General features: G+C 47.0%; 1 protein-coding gene across 5 annotated transcripts in view; it reads left to right on the forward strand.

The window, feature by feature from the left end:
* The window catches only part of raph1a (Ras association (RalGDS/AF-6) and pleckstrin homology domains 1a), a 145,482-nt gene that overhangs the window by 92,463 nt on the left and 40,163 nt on the right, over nt 1–12,856 (forward strand). For all 5 annotated transcript variants that reach the window (XM_078403546.1, XM_078403547.1, XM_078403545.1 and 2 more), the window contains 2 exons: nt 2,617–2,694; nt 7,784–7,943. In XM_078403546.1, coding sequence (XP_078259672.1) covers nt 2,617–2,694; nt 7,784–7,943 — 238 coding nt within the window. The remainder of the gene's footprint in view (nt 1–2,616; nt 2,695–7,783; nt 7,944–12,856) is intronic.

Consider the following 12,856-nt stretch of genomic DNA (forward strand, 5'->3'; position numbering starts at 1 on the left):
ACCTCTGCCTCACCTGAAAGGGCTGTCTGGACCCTGGAATGGAGTCAAGGGAGGAGGTATAGGGACAGGTGTTGCATCTCCTGTGGTTACAGGAGAATGCACCTGGGGAGGAGGTTGTTTGGATGGGAAGAGATGAGTGAACCTGGGAGTTGCGGAGCGAATGGTCTCTGCTGAAAGCAGAAAGGGGTGGAATTGGGAAGATGGCACCAGTGGTGGGATCCATTTGGAGGTGGCGAAAATGTCAGAGGAGTATGTGCTGTATGCGACGGCTGATATTACTCCAGCAGTTTGTGTCTATCTGTAAACCAGCAATTGCAGTTCCTTCCTACACATAAATGGATTAAGGCATGGTTTTAGCACAGGTTAATGTTTTGGTGAGAAAAGTGGGACAGTCACTTCCATAGATTCTGTTGTTAGCACAGCAGGATTTGGGCATTTATATTCTCCTGGCTGAGACTAATTAAAAATTTCCAAACTATGCCTCCATTGTCTGAAATTATATTTAAACATAAAGTAAATTAGGTTAGATTTAGACCATGCAATTAGCTGCTTGATTGAACCAGCTGTTAGACTTGTAAAGACTTGCAGGTGGCTGGTTGTTTCACTTGGAAGTGGGTGTGTGGCTTGAGATTTGCGCCAGAGTCTAGCTAATTTTAGAATAAGCTGTCATTTTTGAAGCAGGTAGATCGCATCATCCACCCTGTTGACTGGTTTTGGTGCCTTGAATTTACACACTACAAACATCAGCTCCAGCTTGCTTCTAGCAGATCTGTACACAAATATTTTCTCATTTACTACATCCAGTATGTTGCCTTTGACTCAATTAAATTCAGAAAGCAAGAGGGTGGATCTCCCTGTGGATTAGTAAATAAGATTGTTGATTTTTGTTCAGATTATTAGATCTCGATTAGATGACAGTAGAGCTGCTAATATAGACCTTGCCTTCCTTGTACTTAATGTCTATTAATTCATTGGCGAGAAGGGACTTTGAAACCCAATGAAGTTGCACCCATTATCAAAGAGTCTGACAACATAGTGCATGGTATTGCAAGATATTGAGATGTGATTGCCCATGAAACTATCCAGCATGAAACAATTTGCTCAGTGGAAAAAGGAAGAAAATGACTAAACAAATCAGTGATGAGATCCTGTGGGCTGAGGTCTCTGTCCACAGTAAACATCTCTCAACTGAAAGAAAAACATTTTAAATTGAAGTCCTCATATTCAAATATATGAACAGAAAACATGAAATACATCTTTTAAGTATGCAATATAAAATGACATGGACTTCTGTTTTGTGAATATTTTTAAATGGTGCAATGGTATTCTCTCTTGCTACTTAATCTCCCATGTCTTTTGTGCACTTTTACTGCTTCTCTTCAGGGCAACTGATGGCACTGCTGCCTGTCTATCATTTCAGCTCAGCCTCAAGGGAAGAGAGAGCTCTACCTTTAATCCTTACACAAGATAACCTAGTCAACACCAGGTAGTCAGAGAAAACCCGTTTACCCCCCCCTCCCCTCCCCCCCCCCCCCACCCGGGGCAATAGGCCAGAGTAGTAAACACTTTTAAAAAATTGATAAGGATATATGGAGATATTGCAATCTTCTGGTCATGGTTAAACTGTCTCAGTATCTTTTCTGTTCACTGCCTAAAACTTGTTGACGTATCTCATTTATTTCCCTTTGAGAATTGAGATTGGACTCCTTAGAGACCATACTAAGCGACATGCATAACGTTAATAGTGTACAATATCAAAACATAAAGTTTGCATTGTGCCCTTAAGTGACTGCACCTGCTGTGTCTTTATGTTGTCCAACTGGCATGTGATGAATGAAAGTCAATCGTTTTTTAAAATTAAAAAGGGTGGGGAGATTTGATCAATTCTATACGAGTGACGGTGTTGGTGAAGCAATCTGTTGCTACTGTTTTTTATTGTTCCTTGCTTAATTGGGTTCTCAGGTAAAAGCTTGGATCATGTCATCACATTAGGAAGCAGTCTTTTGTGGCTTGGGATTATGCATTAAATTTGGTATATCGCTAAATTATTCCAGCTGCTGCTGTCAGTTAGCAAAACTGCTTTGAGCCAAAGCTCTATCATTGTACCTCTTCATGCCTTCCTGGAACATGCAGGTAAGCCCTTGCTGTACGATGCAAATGATGGTTTACAGAAACTGAGTTTATTTTTAATGTCTCATTTTCATTATGCATTTGAAAGGCTTTATAAAAAAGTAATCAGACAATATAAATAAAGCAGTTGTTATCTTGAATGTATATAATTTGGTGAACAGCAAGTGCAATTTGTTCCCTTTAAGGTAGTAGTGGAACAATAGAAAATACTTTTTCAAAATTGCACTTTGATAAGAACTTTGTTTTCCAGTATAATTTACAGCATTGGCAGGAGAAAAGCCTGGTGTAAATGTAATGATTACTTGGAAGTGAATCTGCATTTCTTTTGTGCCATCCCATTCAAACTCCTCTCTGATGCTGCAAGATTTGGGATGTTGATTAAAATAGCTGGAAGTTGCTTTCCCTTCTGTGTCAATTTGTAAGGTGTATTTTGCTAGGATGTTATAATGACTTAATTTGTCTTCATTTGCTAACTGTATATTACAGGAGGAACAGGCTGCCAGACAGAAAGCAGAAAAAATTAGGGTGGCGTTAGAGAAAATCAAAGAGGCACAAGTTAAAAAGGTATGGTATGGTAAAGAGCAATGAAAAAAGTATTGTTATAAAGTATTAAACAAAGACAACATTTTGAAAAGAACAAGTTCAGCACAAGTAGAGAAATATCTAAGAATGAATTAGACGTATGAACTATCTGTTCTCACAGACTCTGTAAAAATAATTTGGAGAGACATTATTTCCAAAGTTATTTTCATACTCACTCTACGCTATGATTGTGTTTTGGATTTTATTATCAGAAAATGAATTTGAATTAAAGTTGAAAATATAGAAATAAAAATATTGTAGCGTGTTGATAAAGGCAAGGAGCCAGGTATTTTGGGAAGGTATATTTATTGGTTCGTGGGTCTCAGACGGGTCTAGTCTGCCGGAATGGCTTGGCGCCCAAACCTTGCCCTTATATACCTGAGTCCAGGACCGCCTCCCGGGACTGGTCCATTCCCGTGCCGAGGGGTCGGTAGTAGTATGGCCCGACCCTTGGGAGCCGCCACAGTACCCCCCCCCCCAGATCCGGAGGCACGAAACGCACTGGTGGTCGCACAACCCGACCGGACCGCGTACGGTAATCGGTCGACAGAGGGGCCGGCGGAGGCACAGTTGGAGAGACAGGCGGTGGGACCCGCAAAGGGGGGCGACCTCGTGGGCGAGGCTGGGCCACCCGCACCGGTTGGTCGATGTCTAAGTGGGCCGGCTTCAGGCGGTCAATTGACACGGCCTCCGGCCGGCCCCCCATGTCCAAAACAAAGGTGGTCTGCCCGTGCTCCAGCACCCGGTACGGGCCTTCATACGGCCTCTGGAGTGGCGCCTGGTGGGCGTCACGGCGCAGGAACACAAAGGCGCAGTCCTGGAGGGCCGATGGCACGTAAGGGCGGAATGTCCCATGGCGGGACGTCGGCACGGGTGCGAGCTTTCCAACTCGCTCTCGGAGGCGATGTAGGGTGGATGAGGGTGGTTCCTCTCGCCCCGGCAACGAGGGCACGAACTCCCCGGGCACCGTGAGCGGAGACCCGTAGACGAGCTCCGCTGAGGATGAAGCCAGGTCTTCCTTGGGGGCAGTCCGGATGCCCAGCAAAACCCATGGTAGCTCGTCCATCCAGTCGCGGCCGGCGAGTCGCGCCTTCAGCGCTGCCTTCAGCTGCCGGTGGAACCTCTCCACCAAGCCGTTTGCCTGCGGGTGATAGGCCGTGGTGTGGTGCAGCCGCACGCCCAACAGGTGGGCCATGGCCGACCACAGCTCGGAGGTGAACTGTGGCCCCCGGTCCGATGAGATGACCACCGGCACACCAAAGCGAGCAATCCAGTGCGCGGCCAACGCACGAGCACATGTGGCTGTCGACGTATCAGCCAGTGGTATGGCCTCCGGCCACCGCGTGAAGCGGTCCACCACCGTGAAGAGGTGGGTGATGCCCCGGGACGGCGGGAGCGGGCCCACAATGTCCACGTGCAGGTGGTCGAAACGGCGGCAGGGTAGACCGATCCCTTGGAGTGGCGCCCGGACGTGGCGTTGAATTTTTGACGTCTGGCACGGAATGCAGGTGCGGGCCCATTGGCCAACCTGCTTGCGCAGACCATGCCACATGAACCGCGCAGCTACCAACGAGATCGTTGTCCGGATGGATGGGTGAGCCAGCCCGTGGACCACGTCAAAAACCCTCCAGCGCCACGCGGCCGGGACGATGGGGCGCGGCTGACCTGCCGACACATCGCAAAGTATCGTCGTCGCTCTGGGGCCAAGGGGAACATCCTCAAGGCGGAGGCCAGAGATGGCAGTCCGGTAGGCGGGCATCTCCCCGTCCGTTAGTTGGGCCTCCGCCAGGGCAGAATAATCAATGCCGGGTGCCACTTCTAACACGGCATTGATGGCGGGGCGAGACAATGCGTCGGCCACCCGGTTTTCCTTCCCCTCGATAAAGCGGATGGAGGTGGTAAATTCTGAAATGTAGGCCAACTGGCGCTGCTGTCGGGCGGACCATGGGTCGGAGACCTTTGCCAGGGCGAAAGTGAGCGGCTTGTGGTCCGTGTAAGCGGTGAACGGGCGGCCCTCCAGAAAATAGCGGAAGTGACGAACGGCCAGGTACAGGGCGAGGAGCTCGCGGTCGAAAGCGCTGTACTTCTTCTGGGCGTTGTCGAGGTGCCGGCTGAAGAAGGCCAGGGGGCGCCAACCCCCGTCCGTCAGTTGCTCCAGTACGGCACCAACCGCCAACTCTGAGGCGTCCACCGTAAGGGCTGTCGGGGCATCCTCCCGTGGGTGAACAAGCAGCACAGCCCGAGCCAGGGCCTCCTTCGCGCCGTCAAAGGCTGTTACGGCCTCGTCGGTCCACACGACGGTCTTACGCTTGCCCGCCAGCAGCTCGTATAGCGGCCGCATGATGTGGGCCGCGGATGGCAGGAACCGGTGATAAAATGCCACCATGCCGACGAACTCCTGCAGGCCACGCACCGAGGACGGACGGGGAAACCGGCGGATGGCGTCTACTTTGTCCGGCAGGGGAACCGCTCCTTGCGAGGACACACGGTGGCCGAGAAAGTCGATTGTGGCCACGCCAAAGCGGCACTTGGCGAGGTTTATGGCCAACCCGTGTTCGCTGAGCCGCTGGAAAAGCTGCCGGAGGTGGGCACAGTGCTCCTGCCGCGAGCGGCTGGCTACCAAGATGTCGTCGAGGTAGACGAACAGGAAATCCAACCCGCGACAAACGCCGTTCATTAATCGTTGGAATGACTGCGCGGCGTTCTTGAGGCCGAACGGCATCCGTACGAACTCGTAGAGTCCGAACGGCGTGATGATTGCCGTCTTGGGTACATCCTCCGGGTGGACCGGGATCTGGTTGTAACCTCGCACCAGATCCACCTTTGAAAATATCGTGGCCCCAGCCAAATGGGCGTTGAAGTCCTGGATGTGGGGCACGGGGTATCGGTCCTCGGCGGTAGCGACGTTCAGCCGCCGATAATCCCCGCAAGGCCTCCAGCCCCCGTTTGCCTTGGGGACCATGTGGAGTGGAGATGCCCATGGGCTGTTGGAAGGGCGGACGATCCCCAAGGACTCCATCGTACGGAACTCCTGTCGTGCCAGGCGTAGTTTCTCAGGCGGGAGTCGGCGTGCTCGTGCGTGGAGGGGTGGGCCGGTAGTTGTGATGTAATGGTACACCCCATGCTTGGGGGTCGATGACCGGAATTGCGGGGCCATAATATCCGGAAAGTCCGCCAGCACCCGAGCGAAATGGGAGTCCACGGACGACAGCGGGCGTATAATGGGGTCATTCAGCCGCAACGCGATGGGCTCCATCGTGGCGGAGTGGACCAAGCGCTGCTGCCTGACGTCCACGAGGAGGGAATGAGCCCGCAGAAAGTCGGCCCCGAGCAACGGCTGGGAGACGTCGGCGATCGTAAACAGCCACGTAAAATGACTGGCGCCGAAAACGATGTGGACCGTGCGGACGCCATATGTCTGGATAATGCTCCCATTTGCCGCGGTGAGGATGGGCCCCCGCTTCCCAGAACGAATGTCCAGCGGCGAAGGGGGCAGGACGCTCAGCTCCGCCCCGGTATCCACGAGGAAGCGGCTCCCGGAGCGCCGATCCCAGGCGAAGAGGCGGTGAATCTGGCCGGCCACCGCAGGGACTATTGGTAGCCGGCCCCGGCGTTTCCCGGAAATGTGCACGGCTGGCGGCATTGTCGGGCTGCCGCACCCCAGCGCTGGTGGTAATAACACCAGTACCTCTTGCTGGTGCTGGCTGGAGCCTGCTGATGTGGGACTGCAGGTGCACGACCCGCAATGGCCACCGGGGGCGATCTCGCAGGCCTCCGGGACGTAGCGGTCACTCCTTCCACAGCTCCCCCGCCCGACCGGAGAAAATCGGGCGCTTCTCGAGTGACGTTTAGCGCACTGACGTCATCACGGCGCGCCGCCCACAGCGCGTCCGCACGCCTGCCGAGGGCCCGGGTGTCTTCCCAGGAGACGTCGGTGAGCTGCAGGCGAATGTCGGCCGGCAGCAGGTGCAGGTAAGTATACTCGAACATCAGGCACGGTCTGTGCCCGTCGAGTAACGCGACCATCTCCTTCAGGAGGCTAGATGGGCGCCGGTCACCGAGGCCTGGCATGTGGAGGAGCCTTTCGGCCCGCTCCATTCGGGTTAGCCCGTAGGTTTGGAGCAGCAGCTCCTTAAGGGCTTCATATTTACCGTCGGCCGGTGGGTCCTGGAGGAACTCCGTTACCTCTTCGGCCGCGTCCTGGTCAAGGGCTCCCACCAGGTGGAAAAACCGGGTGTTATCCACCGTGATGCCCTGCAGCTGGAACTGGGCCTCCGCTTGGTAAAACCAAATGCGAGCCCGGGTGGTCCAGAAGGTCGGGAGCTTGATGCCTACCGCGTCGACAGCTGGGGCCTGGTCGGCCTGCGAGCCGGACGGGCGGTCGAATTCTGTTTTTCTGTCCATCCTAATGAATGGACCGTCGAGGTCACCAATGTAGCGTGTTGATAAAGGCAAGGAGCCAGGTATTTTGGGAAGGTATATTTATTGGTTCGTGGGTCTCAGACGGGTCTAGTCTGCCGGAATGGCTTGGCGCCCAAACCTTGCCCTTATATACCTGAGTCCAGGACCGCCTCCCGGGACTGGTCCATTCCCGTGCCGAGGGGTCGGTAGTAGTATGGCCCGACCCTTGGGAGCCGCCACAATATATTGGAATAAAAGAAGAAAAAATTCAATGTTATAAAAATCTCATTGGTCTTTTATGGAAATCCAGCCTCCTAATGTAGTTTTGTTCACATTGCTAATATAATACAACTGAGATTGATACAAATCCACTGCCCTTACCAGGAGTAGTCGGTAGTCCATTCTTCACAAAGCATGTAATGTAACTGACTTAAAGGAATTGACTTAAAGGTTTTGTTATTCATAAGCATTCATTTTAATTATTAATATTATATTTTTATATTTAGTTGATGGAGCTAATCAGAAATTAAAGTAAGGCTCTGACAAATATTGTACATTGCATTTTAGGCTGATATTTTTCATGTAGGAACTTATGAATTGATTTGATATCGGAGGTAATGAAGTAAAAGTTAAAACTTTCTGGCTAATGGTTTGATTTTTGTCCTTGCAGCTAGTAATACGGGTCCACATGTCTGATGAGAGCTCCAAAACTATGATGGTTGATGAAAGACAGTCAGTCAGGCAGGTGCTAGACAACCTGATGGATAAATCCCACTGTGGATTCAGCTCAGATTGGTCATTGGTGGAAACAATTCCTGAACTTCAGATGGGTGAGTTAATGGTGTTCAGCAACCAGTTGTACAAGCATATAGCTTAACTCTGAACCATGATTCAAAAGACTGATCACTTTCCTTAAGTCTACATACTCACCTAATCATTATTTCTCTTTATCCAAAGTATCATTCAAATCCTAAATAACTGAACCATACCACGATAGTTTTAGCTTTATCTAGTTTTAGATACCCCAGCCAGAATAACCAGTGTCTCAGCATCTACTGTGTCAGTGTCTCTCAGAATCTTTTATGTAATGACATTTCCAAGAATCTACACTGGCACCTCACTTAGTGCTCAGCATCTGTTGCCAGGAATGAGAGGTCTAATGGAATCTGTACTTAAAGGGATCTTTATAGCAGTTTAGATATAGGGCCATGGTACTGACGTTGTATCAGTATAAACCTCTGCCCATCCCACTGCTGAGGTGGAAGCATGGATGCTGGGAACCTGGTGCAAATCCCTGCCGCTATTGACGCTGTGGGGGGAATCAGGCACAAATCCAGCAGTGAATCACCTATTGCTCATTATGGAGGATTAGTGCAGGGAGAATGATGTGGTCACAGTTGAGATGTAGACGATTGCTGGTAACTGGCAACATCTGCATTATGATATCGAACTTGAGGCCTAGATCTCAGCAATGAACAACTAGCCCATCACTCTGACCAACCCTCACAGAATGCTCCTCACAATGAGCAATGAGCAGTTCATTACTGTGAGTAAAAGAACTGGATCAAGAGCCATTTTAACAGAATCAGTGCTTTGTGAAGAGTATCAAGTGGGGTACTTGTGTACTCCTGTTCACAATATAATGACTTAAGATGATAGTTCTATTCAGAGATTATAGGTTCATTATACTCAACCTGGTCTCACAGGACATCTCCTTTTGTCATATATTCGTGTGTGCTGAAAATTAACTTTTTGTTTCTGGGTAGGTGCCATTTGAAAATATTTTCTTTGCACTCCAGACATATCAAATCTAAAAATATCAGATGCACTGTAGCTATTTTTTTTACACTGTTACCATTCATCCTTATCACCTATCTATCAGTGCAGCAAGAATAATTCTTAATCAAATATATTTACTGTCCATTCATTCATTCATTCAGTAAAATCGTTCTTCCTACTATCACCAATGACAAAACTATCAATACCCAAACTAGAAATGCTCCTTTCAAATACTGCACTCTGCAGTAAATTTCTTGATTATGGGAAAATTGAAATCTGCAATAGTGCTCTGTGATTTTATTCAAATTGGAGTAACAGGACTGCAAGAATTCCATATCACCTCCATTATTTGGGTAATGAAATCCCAGTTATAGCACAGTGTGTGCATGCTGTTTCGTTTAATACCAAAAATTGAGTGCATAGAGAGTTGCAATGACCTTTCAGATCTCAGAAGGGCTGCCTAAATACATTCTCATTTAAATTATTTTAACTACATGGCTTTGAAAACACATCTAATTGATAATTTAATGAAATCTCAGTCTAAATCAGTGCTTTTTTGAATTCTAGGTATCACCAAAGGTCAGAACAATACAGCTTGTTTGTTATCAAACCAATATGAGCATTCAACCAGTGGGCTCTTAAGTCAAGTTGAATTAACTATTTTTGACAATTATTTATCATAGAAAAGGATAGGTTAAAGACTATTGCTTACTTCAAATCATAAGCATTTTACAATTTACTCTGCTAGACAATGTTGCATGGTTATAAAGGGAGCTGCATGGGTGCATTCTTGAATGCAAGCTACTCAGATAATGAATTGGATGCTCCCAGCAAAAGTATGGTTAAGAGAATTTCCAAGGCGGATCATGTTATAGGAGGATTACAAATTGTTCTCGGGATTCAGGACACAATTAAAGTTTTATAATCAGTTTCTAGGAGAGACAAATTGTTTTTACTCAAAGTTAAGATGCTATGCCCTGTTACTTTATAGATTAAGATAGTTCTGCCTTTGCACATTTTTAAACAAGTTGTAAATTTCCCCTGTGCTCTCAACATTTAAAAAAAATCCAGGTTGGATGTGTGGGTTTCCATAGTATGTGTGACCTCCCAATTATAACTAAAGTAACAAGGGAAATTACAAATTAAAATATTCATTTTGCAATAGAATTGTAATAAAGCAGGTTAATGGATTTGTGCCTGGAAGGTCATGTTTGACTAATCTTCTTGAATTTTTTGAAGAGGTTACCAGGGAAATTGATAAGGGCAAGGCTGTGGATGTTGTCTATATGGACTTCAGTAAGGCATTTGACAAGGTTCCACATGGAAGGTTGATTAAGAAGGTTAAATCGTTGGGTATTAATAGTGAGGTTGCAAGATGGATTCAACAATGGCTGAATGGGAGATACCAGAGGGTAATGGTTGACAATTGTATGTCAGGTTGGAGGCCAGTGTCTAGTGGAGTGCCCCAGGGATCTGTGTTGGGTCCACTGTTGTTTGTCATTTACATTAATGATCTGGATGATGGTGTGGCAAATTGGATTAGTAAATATGTAGATGATACTAAGATAGGTGGTGTAGTTAGTAATGAAGTAGAGTTTCAAAGTCTACAGAGAGACTTGGGCCTTTTGGAAGGGTGGGCTGAAAGATGGCAGATGGAGTTTAATGCTGATAAGTGTGAGGTGCTGCATTTTGGTAGGACAAATCAAAATAGGACGTACAGGGTAAATGGTAGGGAATTGAGGAATGCAGTGGAACAGAGGGATCTGGGAATAACTGTGCATTGTTCCCTGAAGGTGGAATCTCATGTGGATAGGGTGGTGAAGAAGGCATTTGGTATGCTTGCCTTTATAAATCAGAGCATCGAGTATAGAAGTTGGGATGTAATGTTAAAATTGTACAGGGCATTGGTGAGGCCGAATCTGGAGTATGGTGTGCAGTTCTGGTCGCCAAATTATAGGAAAGATGTCAACAAAATGGAGAGGGTACAGAGGAGATTTACTAGAATGTTGCCTGGGTTTCAGCACTTAAGCTACAGAGAGAGGTTGAACAGGTTGGGTCTTTATTCTTTGGAGCGTAGAAGGTTGAGGGGGGACTTGATAGAGGTTTTTAAAATTTTGAGAGGGACGGACAGAGTTGACGTGGTTAGGCTTTTCCCTTTGAGAGTGGGGAAGATTCCAACAAGGGGACATAGCTTCAGAATTGAGGGACATAAGTTTAGGGGTAACATGAGGGGTAACTTATTTACTCAGAGGGTGGTGGCTGTATGGAATGGGCTTCCGGTGGAAGTGGTGGAGGCTGGCTCGATTTTATTATTTAAGAGTAAATTGGATAGGTATATGGATAAGAGGGGATTAGAGGGTTATGGTCTGAGTGCAGGTAGATGAGACTAGGTCAGGGAGAGTGGTCGGCGTGGACTGGAAGGGCCGAACGGGCCTGTTTCCGTGCTGTAGTTGTTATATGGTTATATGGTTAATGTTTACAACCCCTTGGGATTGTTTTATGGAAAGGCCATATAATTACATTGACTTAGTTTTGCCTGTTAGACATTTTCTAATTGGTCAGTTGTATACTTCCACTTAACAACAAGATAAAGCCATAGAGAGATAATACAGCTAATTAAAAATAATTCATTGACTCTGGCTCTGGCAATAAAGAGCAATCACAATTAGAAACTATGTATAAAATGGCTGGCATCTTTGCGGCAATGGAGCTCATGCAATAATTCATCGAAGCAAAATAGTCTCAATGTGCACCACAAATGCAGCGTTAAGGAAAAAGCATATAATAAAACAGATTTCCAATTTGTGTTTGAATGTTCCATGGTACTCCATTCAGTCTTCAGAGGGTTCTAGAAAGTACATGTGAGGGAAATAATGGAAAACGTAGTTACAACATTTCGACCACAATGGCTACATCCAATATTGCACAAGTAGGTATTGGGCAATATAAGCCCACCACTGAATGTAAGGTTGCTTAGGTCACTTGTGGGCAATGACCATCTCTGCCCAAAACTTCAATGATATTCCCAATGGCCATGATAAAATATTCTTGTTTATACATTGGCCTATTAGATGAATTTCTGATATTCAGTACCAAGCTGGTAAAATTGCCACAGATAGTGGTGGATGCCAAATCACTAGGTATTTTTAAAATAAAGATTGATAGGTTCTTGATGATTAGTAAAGGCATCAAAGGTTACAGGGAGAGGGAAGGGGAATTGGTTGAGAGAGAAAAACAGATCGGCCAAATGGCCTAATTCTGCTCCAATGTCTAATGGTCTTAAGATCTCTGGGGTCAGATTACTATAAATATCTTGGTGGGGTGGGGGGGGGGGGGGGGGGGGGAAATAGCGAATTAAAACACAATCTACTGATTGTGGGACACTTGATAAATCTGCTGCGGTTACAATGTTGTAAACTGAAAAATGTTGACGTACTGAATGCAAAGGGCAAGAGATTGACTTCAACCTGAGCTAGGGTTTACTTTGGGCTGGGTCAGTAATGATTGATTTACATTAAGCCACTGTAATGCAGCTTTTCCAGATAATTTAAAAATTGGTCCCAGTGTATGTGAACTTGTCCATGAGATGGAGAAGAAGATGTGGGTTTGTTGTGCATTCTCCAGGTCTCCATCTATCTGTAATATAATATTACTAAAACTCTCATCTTGTTTGTTTGTCCGTTGTCTGCTTGAAAATACCCGAAATACAGCCAAAACGGTCCACGATACCGCAACAATTTTAGGCCCACGTTACTCGCCATTGGTTCAAATGGTTGTTATATTTTAAAAGTTATTCACTTTTTAAACTTTAAAAATCACTTTTTAAACTTTAATAAACCCCTTTTCCACTTGCCCTGCCTGTCAGCTGCACCGACGCAGTAATACCTCCATGTTCGTTGTCACAATGGGAACCCAACGGGTCCGCGACTGCACAGTTGGGGAACGTTGATCTAATACTTACGTA

Source organism: Rhinoraja longicauda, chromosome 8 (assembly GCF_053455715.1).
Source record: "Rhinoraja longicauda isolate Sanriku21f chromosome 8, sRhiLon1.1, whole genome shotgun sequence".
NCBI classification, from domain to species: Eukaryota; Metazoa; Chordata; class Chondrichthyes; order Rajiformes; family Arhynchobatidae; genus Rhinoraja; species Rhinoraja longicauda.